The sequence below is a fragment of the Arabidopsis thaliana genome, chromosome 4 (genome assembly GCF_000001735.4).
Source record: "Arabidopsis thaliana chromosome 4, partial sequence".
Taxonomy (NCBI): Eukaryota; Viridiplantae; Streptophyta; class Magnoliopsida; order Brassicales; family Brassicaceae; genus Arabidopsis; species Arabidopsis thaliana.
The window spans coordinates 9,869,754-9,887,798 of record NC_003075.7 but is presented as its reverse complement, the minus strand read 5'-3'; the positions used below and the strand labels follow the sequence as shown (position 1 = coordinate 9,887,798).

Genomic DNA, 18,045 nt, shown 5'->3' with positions numbered 1-18,045 from the left:
GAAATGAGTTTTTTTAGGAATATTTAAACATTAAGTATTTTTAAAATTTTGGTTGGAATTTATTACAAACGAAGTATATACATATCTGACCGTTTGGAATAACATATTTAAACATTTTCTATCATCAACTATGTATAGTACTACCGTCCGAACCATATTTATAGTATTACAACTCCACACAGTCTACCCAAAAAAAATCAAAAGGCCTTTGATAAATAAAATAGAATAAAATTCTTACGTATCACCTAATCTAGTTTTAACTCTCAATTATCTGTATTGAATTAGTTCTTCAGTCAAAGTCAGTTTATGAAAAAACTCTCTTTGAATACATTAAAGCGAAACCATAAGGGTTTCGTTTAATAAAAGGTTGTGTTGTGTTTGTGAGACAAAAGGACTATAAAGAAAAATATCATGCAGTTTGATCTAACTACGTTCCAAACATATTCAACATTTGATTGACCTAAATTAAAAACTTAAAAGGTTTTCTTGTGGAAACTTGAGTTTCTCATAAAAGTACCAACATGACATGTGGTAACATTGATTTTCAGATGTGGGAACGATTTTTTCTTTTTCCTCAAAGATGTGGAAACGATTAGAGAAAAAGTCTACAGAAGATTTTGAGCGGCGATAAAAGAGATGGACGATAGATAAAGAGTATTAAGACTGGGACACTTTGATGGAGAAACAATTAGCTCTTTCGTTAAGAAAAAGCGCTCCTAGCGGCTATGCAAAAAGTTTGGATAAGAGGTTATACCACGGTTGTGTTTAAAGGCGATATTAATTAACATATTCAAGGGTCCTATAACTTCATCCCACATTTCCAATCTCTTACATGATATCTATCATTGACGTTCAAAGTTTACATTGACACTTTTCAATTCACAAAACGCTCATGTACGTAATAATATAGTTCATCATCTTGCTAAGCATGGTTGTAACCACTCTGTTTTTTTTTTTAATTGTGATTCCGTAACACCGCCTGGATGGCTAAATCAACTCTTATGTGATGATTTGATCGATTAATATATTACTTTTTGAGGGAAAAGAAATCTAAATTTGGTTTAAATAAACTAATTGAAGTGAATATCTAACTACGATAGCTTCTTTGTTTTAACATATAGATCCATTGTGTATAAACAAATTTTCATACTATTTTTCTCTTAAGCTCAAACAGATTGTTTTATTTCGCAAATCACAACAGAGCATTTATTAAATGGAAATCATTAATGAGCTTTAGTAGACGGCTTAATCCACAAATTATACTTGAAGATTTTTTAAATAAATCGGATGATATGTGTAGGAGTTTTGACTATTTCTTAGCCAAAAATATTTTTGACTTTAGTGTTCTAGAAATAATGACTTTAGTGTTCTAGAAATAAAATATATATGGATTCATTATGTAACGACAACTTATGATATGACAATTAATGTTTGTTTTGCTGGAAATAACCAAACATATGCGTCTCCAAGAGACACGATCACGGATGTTTCGCATTAGTATAGGACAACTCTTTAGAAACTTTTGCAAATGGATATTTTATATGCAATTATGTTTATTTGTTTCAAAACTCTTGTGTTTGTATTCTATATTGCGTATAGACAAACCTTTGGTCGTTGTTCATATAATTTTACACGTTAACTGTTTTTTCCAAGATTTTCCATCTACCGAATTATATACTTCCTTGTCAAGAAAGGGAGATAGGAGCAGGAGAAAATTTATCCCAAACTCATCTCTCTTTACTTTATTGACCATAACATCATAAATACTGTTACATATATTTTTTTTTTTCTTTTTTTTTTTTGGCATTTGACACCTACTAATTTGATTTCTTTTGGTATTAAGTGAAATCAAAAGTCTCTTTCCAACTCAAAATTTAGCTCAATAGCAAAGAAGCAATCTTTGTCTTATAACCTATTGAACGATCCCAATTCATAATTTGAATTTGATATACTGTGAAAGATAAATTTGGTCTATTAGAAATCGACCCATAAAGATATAAGATTTGGATTTAGGGTCACGGAAAGATCTACAGCAAATCCGCATTCTGAGTCAAGCTAGAGAATATTGTTATCACCAAACGAGAGAAGAGTTCACGATTTTCATCGTTATCCACACAAAAACACTGGTGATGGGACGAGTTAAGCGTTACTTCTAATATAGTACGAAGACATCATTATGCCAACTAACTCAGTATGCATGTTCTGATTATGTGTTTTAGAGATCACATCCGATCCATGCAGTTGTTATTTTTTTTTGCTAAAGCACATCCATCCAACGTACGTACGCTAACAGTTGTTCTCTAATTGAAACCAGTTTCCAGCTTTTATGACTTTAACATACGTTGGATGGTCGTTGGAACTTGGAAGATACTCTTGGTGCCTCAAGCGACCTTCACTGTTTTCTATATGGTGCAAGTTTATAATTCAAAGATCGATCGGTTTCCAAAGATGTTCAAGAGTAGGAACAAAAATCCAAACAAGAAAAAAGATAACCGATCTAGACTGAAAGTTTATACAATGTTATGAACTCATTTGAATTCGGAAGTCAATTTTAGCTACAGAGACCGAAAGAGTGAAGCAGCCATTGAATTACAAATTGACGACTATGTATCTGTTGCGTAAGCCGCGTAACAATAACATTACATAGAATTTTAAGGCTTGTCTTATCTATACTCGTTGACAATGTCAAATAAATATAGCATAGGAATTTTATACTATATGGTGCTACTAATTACATGGAACCCTTAATATATACGACTGTTTAAATAGTCAACGTGATAAATAGAGAGTTGGTAAGTGTTTGGTTTTAATTTGACAATGTGAAACAAGCCTGAACATTGACCCTTTAAACCATAACAGTAATTTAACGGTAAAAAAATAGTAATTAAGTATGTAAACAAGATCTTCCGTGAGAGTGAAATTAAACCTCATTATTTAAATTATACTAGTAAACATTTTCTCCAACCGTAGGAAATTTCGTTTTATGTTTTTTTTCTAATTTGTCGTGATCCTTCTCATTCCTTTGAAGACAACAAGATTCTATTATGAAAGATTTTTTCAAAGATCCAATAGTATAATACAACGTAATATATAATACCAACTTTATAGTTACACCTTCTAATAAAATCCACTTACTCGTTTATGTGTTCCTCACGCTATCGACTTAATGTTTGGAACCCGCGAGAGAAGTTCTTTAATTAAATTAGTCAATCGAAAAAAGCTATCCATTTCCTTTATCAAAGTAAATCAATTCGAAAATCTCGTATTAACTTGATCATCCAAATCCATATGTATATTTTCGAATAATATAAAACAGAAATTGAGATAACCTATACTAAAGAGAGTTTCACGTAAAAAATTTATATTTTCACGTAACAAAAAATTACAAAACAATTAAACAAAAAACAAATGATAATAGCATAGGTAATTTTTTGTGACTTGAAATTCAGAACGTATGGTAGGCACAAACGACGGTTTGGTAACAATAAGGAGAATAATAATAATCTTCGTTTGAATTCAAATAGAGGAAGAAGAAGCGAAAGGGTAGGCTTTGATCAACCATGAGACATTGAAGCAGGTAGAGATAATTCTTTGAATGCGGTGGAAGCAATCACATAATGATAAATGCAAGATTCCAATTTTGATGAACTTTGCAATGAGAACATAATATTGCTTTTCAATTAAATATTAGTTAAATATACCCTTCAAGAAAAGTAGTTAACAAGTTTAATTTATAATCATGCATTTATGCGAAATTCTTATTTGTAGGTTTTAATCTAAATAGAGAAATATACACATATATAGGAAATATTCAAAAATGATCACATGCATGTTTAATTTTTGAAAAATGTGGCTTTCTTTTATAACATAATTTCAATAAGATTAGTTTGAATTGCAGATTATGAAATAGTATATAATTTGTGATTGTTTTACAAGTAAAAGAGCGTAAGAAATTTGGTCCCAAAAAAAAAAGATTTTAGTAGGGAAATATCAACATTTTATTCTAACATAGCTAGGGCAAATATTTTATACATCTAACCCACAATAACAAAATCCATTAATGCATTAACAATTATTCGTATTCTTTTATATAAAAATTATTTGTTTGAACATCATCCCCACGAATTACTCTTCGAAGTTCGAACGCCATGACACATATCATATTATCAGTACCTAATCTTGATTTTGTTATAACTATTTTGGTTATTTAACTGATTTATTGAATGACTCATATATTGTAGACTTATGACACACTATGAAAAATAATATTTACACCAAATTCTGACGAATGCATACACAACTTTACTTTAGTTATGTCATGACTGCTTTTCACATCTATATATACATACAAACCTAATCGTAGGGAGCGACGAAACGAAGATCATATCTTCAAAAACCTCTGATAAGTTTTGGTTCTTGATATAAACAAAATGGGAAGATCACCGTGTTGCGATCAAGACAAAGGCGTGAAGAAAGGACCGTGGCTGCCAGAAGAAGATGATAAGCTCACTGCTTATATAAACGAGAATGGTTATGGGAATTGGCGGTCGCTTCCTAAGCTCGCTGGACTTAACCGCTGTGGCAAGAGCTGTCGGCTCCGGTGGATGAATTATCTCCGGCCTGATATCCGGAGAGGCAAATTTTCCGATGGAGAAGAGAGTACTATCGTTAGACTCCATGCCCTCCTTGGCAACAAGTAAGACTATTTTTTTTTCGTTAAAGCTTTTATGCTATTTTGTTAGCACTAAATGATTTAGGTCTCGCTTGTTTCAGACGTAATTATGTGTTCCTGTTTACATGTTTTTTTCATAATTTTAAAATATAAACCATTTTCAGTTCTTTTAAAATTAATATAAAGTGCAAAAACAAATTTACGTATGGATACCATTGCATAGTTTATTATTGCTATTATAGAATTCACATCCTCAAGACTATAGTCTAAACTTTAGTTTATAATTCTCTAACCATACAAAAGGTTAAGTTTTCGTTGGTTCATTTTACTAACGTTTGAGTCGAATTTTTACCATACAGATGGTCGAAAATTGCGGGTCATCTTCCAGGAAGAACAGATAATGAAATTAAAAACTATTGGAACACTCATATGAGGAAGAAGTTATTGCAAATGGGGATTGATCCAGTGACGCACGAGCCAAGAACCAACGATCTTAGCCCTATCCTCGATGTTTCTCAAATGCTCGCGGCAGCAATCAACAATGGCCAATTTGGTAACAATAACCTCCTCAACAATAACACCGCTTTGGAAGATATTCTTAAACTCCAATTGATCCATAAAATGCTTCAAATCATAACCCCCAAAGCCATACCAAACATCAGTAGCTTCAAGACCAATTTACTGAATCCTAAACCAGAACCGGTAGTCAATAGCTTCAATACCAATTCAGTGAATCCTAAACCGGATCCCCCGGCTGGTCTTTTCATAAACCAAAGTGGAATCACTCCTGAGGCCGCCTCGGATTTCATTCCATCTTATGAAAATGTTTGGGATGGTTTTGAAGATAACCAGCTTCCTGGTTTGGTTACGGTTTCTCAAGAGAGTTTAAATACAGCAAAACCGGGTACCAGTACGACCACCAAGGTAAATGATCATATCAGAACCGGTATGATGCCGTGTTACTATGGTGATCAACTACTAGAAACCCCATCTACTGGTTCGGTATCGGTCTCTCCCGAGACAACCAGTTTGAACCATCCCAGTACAGCTCAACACTCATCCGGTTCAGATTTCCTAGAGGACTGGGAGAAGTTTCTTGATGATGAAACAAGTGATTCTTGCTGGAAAAGTTTCTTAGAGTAAGATCTATCTCCGCATTGATTAACATAGTATATGATTTATATTTATGGTTTATTAACAGAATTGTTTTATCTAATCTGCAGCTTAACGTCACCCACATCGTCACCTGTCCCATGGTAGAACTGGATTTTGTTCGGGTCGTATACTCATAGTTTTAAAGACAATACATACACAAAGATATTCGATTAATACTCTTAATTTTGTTTGTTATTAAATATTGATTTAAAGTTTGTATATTTTCTTGTAAAGGAATTCTTATTTGTAATTTGTTCTTATTTGGTTTGGTTGTTGTGTAAAGAAACACATTGTAATCACCATTCTATTATTGCCCATTTAATAACAATATTTTGGATAAATATCTACGAGCAGTCTAATTTATACAATCAAACAACTCTATGGAAACATAACTTGATTCACAAGTTTAATAAAAATTCACCTATTTGCCAATAAGGAAATATATTAAAATGTCAATCTCTCGATGTTTCTAACAGAAAGATTGACAAAAAATCAAAAAACAAACAGTCACCAAGAATGGAGGAAGAAGAGAAAAACCCTAGTTCGATCTACATAGTTGCCGATCTTCTAGAAGATATATTCCTTCGACTTCCCTTGAAATCCATTCTCATATCGAAAAGCGTCTCAAAACGATGGAGATCAATTCTTGAGTCGAAGACGTTCGTGGAGAGACGAATGAGTCTTCAAAAGAAGCGCAAAATCCTGGCTGCTTACAACTGCAAATGCGGCTGGGAGCCTAGGCTCCTCCCCGGGTCGTCGCAGTGCAAAGGGAACGAAGAGATCGTCTATCTGCACTGCAACGCCGCACAACCCTCGTTTACTTGCGACGGTTTGGTCTGCATTCTCGAACCACGTTGGATAGACGTTTTGAACCCCTGGACAAGGCAACTCCGGCGATACGGATTCGGATTTGGAACCATATTTGGAGTAGGTTCGGCTTTCTCTCCAAGACATTGGGCAATGGGATTTGGTAAAGATAAAGTTACCGGAAGCTATAAAGTAGTGAAGATGTGTTTAATATCTTTCAGTGAAATTTGTGCACGTGATCCTGAGGTGGAGTATAGTGTTCTTGATGTCGAAACTGGTGAATGGCGGATGTTGAGTCCACCTCCTTATAAGGTCTTTGAGGTAAGAAAATCGGAGTGTGCGAATGGATCGATCTACTGGTTACACAAACCTACTGAGAGGGCTTGGACAATACTAGCCTTGGATCTTCACAAAGAAGAGTTACATAACATTTCAGTTCCTGATATGAGTGTCACGCAAGAAACCTTCCAAATAGTGAACCTTGAGGACCGCCTGGCCATAGCCAATACCTATACTAAGACTGAATGGAAACTAGAGATTTGGAGCATGGATACAGAAGTAGAAACATGGACCAAGACTTACTCCATAGATTTAGAGAATAGAGTTGCTTCCCGGGAAAGGCGGAACAGGTGGTTCACCCCGGTGTCGGTTTCTAAGCAAGGAAATATTGTCTTCTATGATAATCACAAGAGACTTTTCAAGTATTATCCAAGGAAAAACGAGATTCTTTATCTCTCCGCAGACACTTGTGTTATATCTCCTTTTTTTGAAAATTTAGCACCACTTCCTCAGAAATCAACCCTTCATACCCCCATCATCGCCGGAGAACCAAATGCCCCCTTAACGACTCTAGTAGTAGTAGGTTCCATTTGGTCACCACTCTTCTTATTTAGTGTCAAACTATAGTTTGGTTCTACATCTTAATATATAAGATTTATTTTGCTAACTCCTTTCTCTTCCTCTTTCGGTTCTTATCTTGCCCTATGACATAAGAAGATTTGATTACCTTAATCCATTATATTTGAAAAAGCATTCACAAATCACAACAACAAACCCACTAAAACTTTCGTTCACAAATCCTTAAAACAGATCTTTAGTTGGAACAGTGGCGGTTGAATCAGTTTGATCAGAGATAGTTGTGTTGGTAGCGGCTAGACCGTCCAGCATTCTGATTATCTCCGCAGTATCGTCTAAATAGTATTTTGCTTTGCTTGGCTTTTGTCCAACGGTGCAAGCGAATATCTCAGCCACAGGAGACAAAGCTGGACCATCTTTAGCACTCATTATCACCTCAAACATATCCTCATCAGACCGATCATCACCGACGCAGAGAATGAAATCCAAAAGTTTCCCTTTTTCTTGCATCGTTGTTAGAAGCCTCTCTGCCACAAGACCTTTGTTCACACCCTGTTTTTTTTATCGGAACAACAAAAAAGTTTAGCTATCGGAACTTTCATGCTTGAAAAGAGAAAACAGACAATAAACCAACTCTTTTAACGTCTTACCTGTGGTTTAACTTCAACGAGTTGTTGTCCAGTCTTGACAGAGACTGGATCATTGGTAAGCACGCTTTCGAGGTGTTCCATAAGCTCTTTGGCTTGACAAGATCCAAAATCAGGATCTGCGAATTGGTAATTCCAAACGAGAGCAGTCTCTTTAGTCTCTATTGTTGATCCATCTGTAGTCTCAGTGTAAAGTCTCATCACTGGCTCTGCTATTTGTTTCCACTCAAAACCTGATACCAAACTCGACGTTTCCCAGTCTGTTCCATCATTTGGCCTGTCCCCAACATGAACAAAAAGATCAAAACTTTATATCCAAAACATCCATCTTTTCAAAAAATAAGAGACTGAAAAAGATATGAAAGCAGTCCCATGTGCAATAACCATAACTTTATTATCCTAAAGTTTGATCTTTTCAAGTGCTCTTAGTGATTCAAGAAGATATGAAAACAGCCTCAAAATGTAAACTCATTACTTCAATATCCAAAAGATTGATCTTTTCAAGTAAAGAAGATAAGAAAATATAACTTTGCTTTATATCCAAAAATCGAAATCAACTTTTAAAAACAACTTTTCAAGTGCTCTTAGTAATTTAAGGAAAATGTGAAACCAAGTGTTACCTTATAAAATACCCGTGCTCTGCACCCAAACCGAGATCGTCACATGAAGAAAACCATTCAGTTAGTGTCCTTCTGTCTTTCCCACTGACGAGGTACACGATATTCTTGGGATCACTAGACAGGTTGTTCAAGATTTCGATTGTTTCGCGGGTTGGTGTTGTCCTAATGGAACCTGGCTGCACCATTGTGCCATCATAATCCAACAAAATGGCTCGGTTCTTGGTTCTCTTATAAGCTGAGACAATGTGCTCAATCGAAAGCTTTTTAAAACTCGGATCAAGCGCCACAACTCTAAAGCCTAACCCGAATCCAATCCCCCAACACCTCTTCCTCACATGATCCCCGCAAGCCCTTTCAAGATCTTGTATAAAGCTACGCGCCCAATAAGCAACATCATGTGTGCTAACATATTTGTGATGCTTCTCGTGACGCATTTGCTTCTCTGCTTCTGAAACTATCAATGCATAGTCCATTGCTTCAGTCACAGCATCAATGTTCCACGGATTTACTCTAATGGCGCCGCTTAAAGAAGGAGAACAACCAATAAACTCAGAGACAACAAGCATACTCTTCTTTGCAGCAGAAGGGTCAAGGCCTATAGTCTCGTTGAGTTTCGGATTACCTTGCCTGCAGATAATGTACTCATAAGGTATAAGATTCATACCATCTCTTACCGCTGTAACAAGACAACACTCTGCAATGACATAGTAAGCAATCCTCTCAAAGAATTGAAGCGGTGTATCAATCAGAACCACGGGTTGGTAGCCCGGCCTTCCAAACATTTCATTGATCCTTTTAACCGTGGCTTCAGTTTCAGACTGAACCTCCTGAACGTCTTTCCCACGACCTCTTGCAGGGTTTGCAATCTGGACAAGTACAACTCGACCTCTCTTCTCGGGATGCTGTGTGAGAAGTTGTTCCATTGCCAAGAGTTTGAGGCTGATTCCTTTGAAGATGTCCATGTCATCAACACCGAGAAGAACTTTCTGATCCAAGAACTGATCTCTTAGCTCAGCAACTTTGGTCTGAGTCTCTGGGAGGTTTAAAATTGACTGAAGCTGGCTGATATGAATCCCCACAGGAAGAATCTTGATACTAACCGTTCGACCATAATACTCAAGCCCTATGGTTCCACGTTTGGACTGATAGGATAAACCAAGCATCCTGCTACAACAAGAAAGGAAGTGTCTTGCATAGTCAAAGGTATGAAAGCCAATCAAATCAGCGTTGAGGAGTGCACGTAAGAGCTCATTTCTCACTGGAAGAGTACGGTAAATCTCAGAGGAAGGGAACGGGCTATGAAGGAAAAAACCAAGCTTTACTCTATTAAACCTCTTCCTTAGAAATGTAGGCAAAACCATTAAGTGATAGTCATGAACCCAAACAAAATCATCATCAGGACTAATCACTTCCATCACTTTATCAGCAAAGATCTTGTTAACCGAAAGATAAGCTTGCCATAAAGAACGATCAAATCTACCACCAAGATCAGGAGTTAAGGGAAGCATGTAGTGAAACAAAGGCCATAGATGTTGCTTACAGAATCCATGATAGTACTTAGTGAATAGCTCAGGTGGGATATAAGCAGGAACACATTTGAAATTCTCAAGCAACCTTTGAGAAACATCATCTTGCTCAACTGTATCAATCTGTTCCTTAAGGCAACCAATGTAGACAACTTCCATATCTTCACGCATACCATCTTTAAGCTGCAAGAGAAGCGAGTCATTGTCCCAACTAAAACTCAATTTACCAGCAGAGTTCCGATGTGATTTAATAGGAAGCTGGTTTCCAACGATGATGATTCGATCTTGTGTGACGGAAGAAGGAGCATCAGAGCAGACACTGTTGCTGTTGTTATCATCATCTAGCTCAGATAAGACACCAGTGACAGTTGCTACTCTTGGAAACCTCTTCTTTTCTCGAGAAAACGAATGGAAGTTACCAGAAGCAAGATCCAAGAGGTTTGAATAAGATCTTGATACCATATCTCTACAGCAAGTGAAGTAGATACAATGTCTGCAACAGTAAAATACACAACAAAGATCAGAACTTTGATTAGTCTAATTTAACAAAAGACCAAAACTTTAATCAAAGATCATTCATTTCAAACTTAAACAGAAACTAAAAATCTCAGGTAAAGGTTTCCTTTTTTACAAAAACTGGGGACAGAACCAGCAGATCTCAGACCCTAGACACAATTAGTGGAGACTAAATCTGAAATCAAAAGAACAAATTTCACAAAACCTCGAACAGCTTATATGCAGACAAACACATGCCGGAACAACGACAAATAATCAAAATGCGTCATAAATGTAACCTCAAGTAGTCAGAAATCATGTCTTATAGTTAGAACAACTAAAAAAAAAAAAGCTTAAGCCAGAGCTTACACTTATACAAGCAAGATCAGAACACACAGCTGGAGGAAAAAATGAAAATAAAAAACAAAACTTTGGGTTACTGAAAGTTAGTCAGATTCTACAGTTACATAAGATGCAAAGAAGATGATCAGGAAAATAGGAAAAAGGAAGAAAAAAGCTCACTTTTTTGGAGCAATGGAAGTGAGTGTGTGAGTGCGAAGTCTGCGAGAGAGAGCCTAAAAAGATTCTTTTCTCCGATCTTTCTCTTTGTTCTGCTATTTATTTCTCCACTGTTTCTTTATAAACTCTTTTTTTTTCTTACTTCAAAAAAAAAAACATAAAGAAACCTTTTTGATTTTGTTTTAGCTCATTGGACTTTGGACTTTGCTTTGCTATGCTTTATTTGTTTCACAAGATTTAACATTTTTGGAAGATTCTCTTCTCTGCTTTCTCTCCATACGGCAATAGTTTTCTGGTTTTTATGACCAATCATGTAATGGAAGTAATTGATAGTCCATATGACAATGAGTACACAATATTTATAAAAGAAAAAAAGGTCGAAATATGAATTTTGTTAAAGAAAATACACGCCAATTAACTTTTTCAATTTTTATATTTTGCTACATAAATTTTTCTTTTTTTTCTTTTTATGTGACTAGTTTCTCTTTTATTTTTTGTAAAAATATTTATTATGGGGATTTAAATATAGATATATACAAAGCATCCATAAGCATAAACAACATTATTATTTATCTTAGTTCATGTGACTAAATGTTTTAGGAAGATATATTTACAAGTGGTTATAACCAAACATAGGAGACAAAGGTATTAAAACATACTATTTAATCACATTCTTTTGGTTTCTACTAATACGCATCATTTAAGGTTGGGAATTAGAAACTTGATAGATTTGTTGTTGGGTGTGTAAAATAAGCTAGGCATTAGAATAATGCAATAAAAAAATGATATTAATGTTGATCAGTGGTCGTTTTCTATAAATAATAATTTTGATGTTTAACTTTAATAATTTGTGAGTGAAAAGACAACAAATCTCTTGATGTCTTTGTTGATTGAGGAACACAGTTCGTATCTAGTTTAATTTGTCTTTCTCCCCTGTTATATAAGAATTCAAATGGTTAAAGCAATTGAACTAATGATGTCATTGTTGCTGGAATAGTCATTAGGTAAATATGTAATTAAAATGAAGGTAATATAATATAATGTTTAGTTTAAATTTGTTTTCGAATTATAAAACGATAGCTATAAGTTTTTTTTAATATAATTTGGATAGCAATAAGTTTTTTTAATCAATATGAAACTTCTAAATTTGTATTTGTTTCGTAACTTAAAATCCAAATTTAAATTCAATAAAATACATAATATCAGCTATGTATTAATAAAAGAAATTGGACAGTCCAAATTAAATTCACTATCTACTACTACTAGAAATGCTATTAAAAATTAAAATAATAAGCTTGGATCGCTACATTAACTTCAATGATCATAACTCTAATTTCAAAGCCTAAATTCATGTGAAGAGGCTCGCAAGTCGAAATTCCAATAAATATCAATATCAGCGTCGATTTCGTTGACTATGGTTAAATTAAATCTTAACTACTGCAGTTACTTTAGTAATTATTGTAGTATATTTCAACTACTATTAGTATTTATATACCTTCTTCTCACGCCAAGTGGGCTTAATAAGATTAATAAATTCGAAGAGTATTATTTATCAATCCGTATAAAGGTTTGTTCACCGAAGACATATGTAGATAGTAAGTTCAAAATTTCAAATGTTTAAACCGATGATCAGTAAAACAATATACCGTGTCCGTGCTCATGAGCATATGTTTCGAAGAATACAATACATTTCTCTAATCAATATATAATTAAATCTCTTAGGGTAGGATTTATTGGTTGTCAAGATTCGAAAGGAATGATTTGTTTATACTTTCGTATATAATAGGATTTATATTTCTCATTGTTTATAATGTCCTTTCAGATTATCAACCCGACAAAGAATATATGATTAGATTATCAAATTGGTGCAAATTGCCGTAAATTTATTAATATGTTATTGATTAGACTATATATAGTTCATTCAAAAAGGAGAGATTCTCGCATGTCTCAGTGACTCGCTAGGTTCATCAGTTTTATTAACTCTAGTAAGAATTTTTTCCATGTATATTAGGTCTCTCTGGTCTATACATCTATATACATTGGTTTATACGTACATCGGTACATATACATACACAAATGAGACATTGTACGTTTAGTATACAGAAATGATTAGCATATCATTCGATAAATTCCCACCGTTTATATGTGTGGGTGTGTGTGCGCGACATAGACATATAAGTATATTATATAAGCAGCATTGATGTATGTTTGTATCATGATTAGGTCCACAAAAGTGTCAATACCATCATTAATGTCAATATAAATGGTAACACGTCCCCACCATATAATGCCTACAAATCTACATTAGGTGCACATACATAACAATTTGCGTATATGTGTGAGTTCTTGTCGATTCATTTAATTATTCTTCTATAAACTATTTCCAATAGATGGTAGTGATATATGATATCATGTCAACATTATTGGTAATTTTCTTTACAAAAAATGATTAAAGAAAACACACAAACTGCTAACTTTAGTATAAAATCATCACCCAAACTCTTCTTTAACAAACGTAATCATTTTCTTAAGAAGATTAGAAACACTAATCATACGATTTACTTTTTCTTTTTGTCAACATAATCATATGATTTTCTAAAATTATATTTTGAAGACTTTTTTTTGGTGTTTGGCCTCGAGTCATTTATATTTCTTTCTCTTTTGAGTGTGATTTAATAATCATGAGAAAAAAGTCCAACCAACTTTGAAATAGTGAGAAAGCTACTTGGACGTCTGTTTTAACTCCACGTGTCAAGCTTAGAACATTTAAAGGTTTTGCTTACAATTTTTATTTATTTGATCCAACCAACACCAACCCATCTCAGATATTTTCGCCAATCATAATCAGAGATCAAATTATAACGGTGAAGCTATTTTTAACTTGTATATTAAATAGTAAAATATACATGTTACACATCCGGATCCGTGGCGCAATGGTAGCGCGTCTGACTCCAGATCAGAAGGTTGCGTGTTCGATTCACGTCGGGTTCAATCCCCCGAACTATACACCCGGTTTCTTTTTTCGGTATGACATACCTATGTCTCCACTGCACGACGTCGTTCAGCGATATAACACTAAACGACGAGACATCTGAGCTAATTTAGTGAAACCACACGCAGTTTTTCTTTGCAAGCCTTAAACTTTTTCTTTCTTTCTTTCTGATACTGATACTGATAGTATTGAGAGACTGACTAAAAAGAAGAACTAGAATTACAAAGATAAAGTAACTGAAGGAGAAAATCTATTAATCAGCAGGCTCTTCAGGCTTCACAAAGAACTCTATATAAGCAATCCGACTCGGTGGCTGATACCCTGCGGATTCCACTTGTGGAGCTAAAGCTTTAGAAACTGAAACCAAGTGCTGAACTTTCAACATTCCTCCTCTTCCTATTGTTAGTTTGCTTCCCCTGTTTTCTCTCACTACGTTTCCCGGTATGTTTGCCGTTGTTGCTTTCAAAAACTTGTATTTGTACCTACAATCAACAATGAGAAGTTTAGCAAATGTATCTGGCTACTATTCTTGATTGGTAAATCAAGCGTAGGAGCGTGTGTTTTAACCATAAAGCTACGGTAGAGAAAGAATTGAGTTCATTGTTACCCGTAAGAGACTTCGGTATCACAATGAAAGGCAAGGAGAAGATCTGTGTTGGCATAATACATGAAGTCTATCTGCAAAGAGGATAGATCGAAATATGTTCCTTGATTCTTTCACATTAAGATAATATACATCACCAAGAAACAAGTGAGAAACAAGACCTGCAAGTCTCCATGTCCTTCTCCTCTAAAGATTACACAAGGGGGTTCCTTTTGAAGACTGATCTGTACACTTGAACCAGGCCATTCAAGATCATCTATTGCTTCCTTCAACGCCGCTGACTGATAGATACATTATCAATTACCATTTGAGAAAAAGCTCAGACTAACAATGTTAAACGAAAAACGATACTAAACTATGTTACTACCTTTACTGTAAAAGTAAGTGGCGCGATTCCCGCCTGCTCAAAGTTGTAGTCCCAAGTAACAGTTTCGGGAATTCTAGTTCTTATCTCAGAGTAGATGCAAGAGTTTAAGGTATCAACAGATCTAATCAAACACTCACACCAATCAGCTAATTACTCGTAATCCGTATATTCACAAAGCAAAGGATCATAGTACACATACTTGAGAAGAAGCTCCATATCAGGTCCTGGATACTTGATTTCTATAGTATTAGAATGTCCAGGTGATGAAAATGTGTTCAAGCAATCAACAAGAAGCCCTAAGCTGATTCCGAATCTCGGCCTACCTTGAGCTCCATACTCGTATTTCGTGAATAGCTACTCATATAACACATCAAACAGATTTCGGATTCAATCGAATTTTAGGGGTTTAGAAAATTTAAGATAAACTCAGAAATCGATACCTCGCGTTGAAGATAAACTTTGGCTTGAAGACAACCTGATTCTTCAACAATCAAAACTATTCCGTGTTCAGATAATTCTACTAAAGCATCCTGGAAACGGAGAAGTTTTCAGAAAATCAAAGAAGAACCCTAGATTGAATTTGGGGAGGATGGAGATAAAAACCTGGTGGCGTTTCCATCGGACGCAAGTGAGTGCATCGACCATTCCTTGAACATTATCGAGCTGGCAAATCAGGTCCGGTGTGTCTGGTTCAATCGCCGGCGACGAGGACGAACTCATTTCTCTCTCTCTCTCTCACTCTCCTTCCTCTGCTTTCCCGCCAGAAAATGTATGCCGACAATATAGCAATTAAATTGATTATTATTATATTTGTTTTAGCAGGCCCAGTTATTAATAAAGTTGATCTTTTTGGCCCACACACAAACTAAAAAGAAAAATAAAAGCCCATCTTTATGATATCGCGTTTATATCTGAGTCACAGAGAAATAAAAGGGTATGTTTGTAAATTTCAAATACTTCTCTTTCTTTATCCGTACGAAAATGGACGGTGTTACCGGCGGAGGAACGAATATCGGCGAGGCTGTGACGGCGCCACCACCGCGGAATCCGCATCCAGCGACTTTACTTAATGCGAACTCTTTACCGCCCCCTTTCCTTAGCAAGACGTATGACATGGTGGAAGATCCGGCGACGGACGCGATTGTCTCATGGAGTCCGACGAACAATAGCTTCATTGTTTGGGATCCACCGGAGTTTTCTCGTGATCTTCTACCTAAATACTTCAAACACAACAATTTCTCCAGCTTTGTTCGCCAGTTAAACACCTATGTAAGTATAAATTCTCTCGCGCCCTAATTTCTCCACCATTGATTTCTCTAATTGTACTGTGTATAGATTATGATTTCGTTGAATAATCTTAGTGCTTGATGTGTTTGATAAGATTTATATGATTCATGTGCCAATTTTGATGAACAGGGTTTTAGGAAAGTGGATCCAGATCGATGGGAATTTGCTAATGAAGGTTTCTTAAGAGGTCAAAAACATCTATTGAAGAAGATAAGCCGGAGAAAATCTGTTCAGGGACATGGTAGTAGTAGTAGTAATCCACAATCTCAGCAATTATCTCAGGGTCAAGGTTCAATGGCTGCATTATCTTCATGTGTTGAGGTTGGGAAATTTGGGTTAGAGGAAGAAGTTGAACAGCTTAAAAGAGACAAAAACGTGTTGATGCAGGAACTCGTTAAGTTACGCCAGCAGCAACAAACAACAGATAATAAACTTCAGGTTTTGGTTAAACATCTTCAGGTTATGGAGCAGAGGCAACAACAGATTATGTCTTTCCTTGCTAAAGCTGTACAGAATCCTACTTTCCTCTCTCAGTTTATACAGAAGCAGACTGATAGTAATATGCATGTAACCGAGGCCAATAAGAAGCGGAGACTCAGAGAGGATAGTACTGCTGCTACTGAGAGTAATAGTCATAGCCATAGCTTGGAAGCATCAGATGGACAGATAGTTAAGTATCAGCCACTTAGAAACGATTCAATGATGTGGAACATGATGAAAACAGATGATAAGTATCCGTTTCTTGACGGGTTCTCATCTCCAAACCAGGTATCAGGAGTCACTCTTCAAGAGGTACTACCCATAACTTCAGGACAGTCACAGGCATATGCATCTGTACCATCAGGACAGCCTTTATCATACTTACCCTCTACTTCAACTTCTCTCCCGGATACCATAATGCCAGAGACTTCCCAGATACCACAATTGACACGAGAGAGTATCAACGACTTCCCTACAGAAAACTTCATGGATACAGAGAAGAATGTTCCAGAGGCATTCATCTCTCCAAGCCCATTCCTTGATGGTGGTTCAGTCCCGATTCAGCTTGAGGGAATACCCGAAGACCCCGAGATTGATGAACTAATGAGTAACTTTGAATTCCTTGAAGAATATATGCCAGAAAGCCCAGTTTTTGGAGATGCAACTACACTAGAGAACAACAACAACAACAACAACAACAACAACAACAACAACAACAACAACAACAACAACAACACAAATGGTAGACATATGGATAAGCTTATAGAAGAATTGGGTCTTCTCACATCAGAAACAGAACACTAGTAAAGGATTATGTTTAGTATCCATTGTAAAGTCTTTCTCTACTAACATTATCGTTAGGACTCAGTAGTACGGTTGCAACTTTGTGCAGAAATCTTTCCTTGGATAATAGAAGAGTTGTATTTATTATTAAAAAGAAAATGCCATTTTTTCTAATTTATTGTAGAAAGTGACTACTTTGTCCAATCATATTTGTAGTCCTTTTTCGATAAGAAAAA

At 35.4% G+C, this 18,045-nt stretch overlaps 5 protein-coding genes and 1 non-coding gene across 9 annotated transcripts; 4 read left to right on the top strand and 2 right to left on the bottom strand.

Annotated features, from left to right (window-relative positions):
• The first annotated feature begins 4,366 nt into the window (after window positions 1-4,366).
• Window positions 4,367-6,200, top strand: MYB39 (myb domain protein 39). 2 transcript variants are annotated; one of them, NM_117888.3, is made up of 3 exons: window positions 4,367-4,696; window positions 5,032-5,811; window positions 5,896-6,200. In NM_117888.3, exons 1-3 carry the CDS (start codon window positions 4,431-4,433, stop codon window positions 5,930-5,932), a joined length of 1,083 nt encoding a protein of 360 aa, NP_567540.2. In that variant the 5' UTR covers window positions 4,367-4,430; the 3' UTR covers window positions 5,933-6,200. The 2 variants fall into 2 exon arrangements, with proteins under 2 accessions (NP_567540.2, NP_001329227.1); NM_001341242.1 differs by having other exon boundaries at window positions 5,032-6,164.
• Window positions 6,201-6,343: 143 nt separating this feature from the next.
• Window positions 6,344-7,540, top strand: AT4G17780 (F-box and associated interaction domains-containing protein; the record flags this gene model as incomplete). Its single annotated transcript, NM_117887.2, has 1 exon — window positions 6,344-7,540. The coding sequence occupies one exon, from the start codon at window positions 6,344-6,346 to the stop codon at window positions 7,538-7,540; it is 1,197 nt and encodes a 398-aa protein (NP_567539.2).
• On the bottom strand, window positions 7,413-11,627 carry TPS5 (trehalose phosphatase/synthase 5). Of its 2 annotated transcripts, none has more exons than NM_001341241.1 (4): window positions 11,147-11,627; window positions 8,757-10,775; window positions 8,140-8,413; window positions 7,413-8,041 (listed from the first exon to the last, which is right to left on the bottom strand). In NM_001341241.1, the coding sequence occupies exons 2-4, from the start codon at window positions 10,742-10,744 to the stop codon at window positions 7,715-7,717; spliced, it is 2,589 nt and encodes an 862-aa protein (NP_001329809.1). In that variant the 5' UTR covers window positions 10,745-10,775; window positions 11,147-11,627; the 3' UTR covers window positions 7,413-7,714. The 2 variants fall into 2 exon arrangements, with proteins under 2 accessions (NP_001329809.1, NP_567538.1); NM_117886.3 differs by having other exon boundaries at window positions 11,300-11,627.
• Window positions 11,628-14,215: 2,588 nt separating this feature from the next.
• AT4G17765 lies at window positions 14,216-14,287 on the top strand. The gene has a single exon. It is a non-coding gene; the product is annotated as a tRNA-Trp (tRNA).
• Window positions 14,288-14,400: 113 nt separating this feature from the next.
• AT4G17760 (PCNA domain-containing protein) lies at window positions 14,401-16,038 on the bottom strand. Of its 2 annotated transcripts, NM_117885.5 has the most exons (7): window positions 15,863-16,031; window positions 15,700-15,789; window positions 15,459-15,613; window positions 15,260-15,380; window positions 15,054-15,173; window positions 14,896-14,966; window positions 14,417-14,770 (listed from the first exon to the last, which is right to left on the bottom strand). In NM_117885.5, exons 1-7 carry the CDS (start codon window positions 15,977-15,979, stop codon window positions 14,542-14,544), a joined length of 903 nt encoding a protein of 300 aa, NP_193511.2. In that variant the 5' UTR covers window positions 15,980-16,031; the 3' UTR covers window positions 14,417-14,541. The 2 variants fall into 2 exon arrangements, with proteins under 2 accessions (NP_001319977.1, NP_193511.2); NM_001341240.1 differs by having other exon boundaries at window positions 14,401-14,770; window positions 15,459-15,789; window positions 15,863-16,038.
• Window positions 16,039-16,152: 114 nt separating this feature from the next.
• Window positions 16,153-17,981, top strand: HSF1 (heat shock factor 1). Its single transcript, NM_117884.3, has 2 exons — window positions 16,153-16,528; window positions 16,676-17,981. The coding sequence occupies exons 1-2, from the start codon at window positions 16,196-16,198 to the stop codon at window positions 17,828-17,830; spliced, it is 1,488 nt and encodes a 495-aa protein (NP_193510.1). The 5' UTR covers window positions 16,153-16,195; the 3' UTR covers window positions 17,831-17,981.
• Window positions 17,982-18,045: the final 64 nt, after the last annotated feature.

Excerpts from the sequence above, each read along its gene's own strand:
- MYB39 (NM_117888.3), top strand. The coding sequence starts at position 4,431 with ATGGGAAGATCACCGTGTTGCGATCAAGACAAAGGCGTGAAGAAAGGA. Across the intron at positions 4,697-5,031 it reads CATGCCCTCCTTGGCAACAA|ATGGTCGAAAATTGCGGGTC; the intron begins GTAAGACTATTT and ends TTTACCATACAG. Across the intron at positions 5,812-5,895 it reads TGCTGGAAAAGTTTCTTAGA|CTTAACGTCACCCACATCGT; the intron begins GTAAGATCTATC and ends TCTAATCTGCAG.
- TPS5 (NM_001341241.1), bottom strand. The coding sequence starts at position 10,744 with ATGGTATCAAGATCTTATTCAAACCTCTTGGATCTTGCTTCTGGTAAC. Across the intron at positions 8,414-8,756 it reads GAGCACGGGTATTTTATAAG|GCCAAATGATGGAACAGACT; the intron begins GTAACACTTGGT and ends TGTTGGGGACAG. Across the intron at positions 8,042-8,139 it reads TCGTTGAAGTTAAACCACAG|GGTGTGAACAAAGGTCTTGT; the intron begins GTAAGACGTTAA and ends TAAAAAAAACAG.
- AT4G17760 (NM_117885.5), bottom strand. The coding sequence starts at position 15,979 with ATGAGTTCGTCCTCGTCGCCGGCGATTGAACCAGACACACCGGACCTG. Across the intron at positions 15,790-15,862 it reads TCCGATGGAAACGCCACCAG|GATGCTTTAGTAGAATTATC; the intron begins GTTTTTATCTCC and ends CTCCGTTTCCAG. Across the intron at positions 15,614-15,699 it reads AAGTTTATCTTCAACGCGAG|CTATTCACGAAATACGAGTA; the intron begins GTATCGATTTCT and ends TTATATGAGTAG.
- HSF1 (NM_117884.3), top strand. The coding sequence starts at position 16,196 with ATGTTTGTAAATTTCAAATACTTCTCTTTCTTTATCCGTACGAAAATG. Across the intron at positions 16,529-16,675 it reads TTCGCCAGTTAAACACCTAT|GGTTTTAGGAAAGTGGATCC; the intron begins GTAAGTATAAAT and ends TTTGATGAACAG.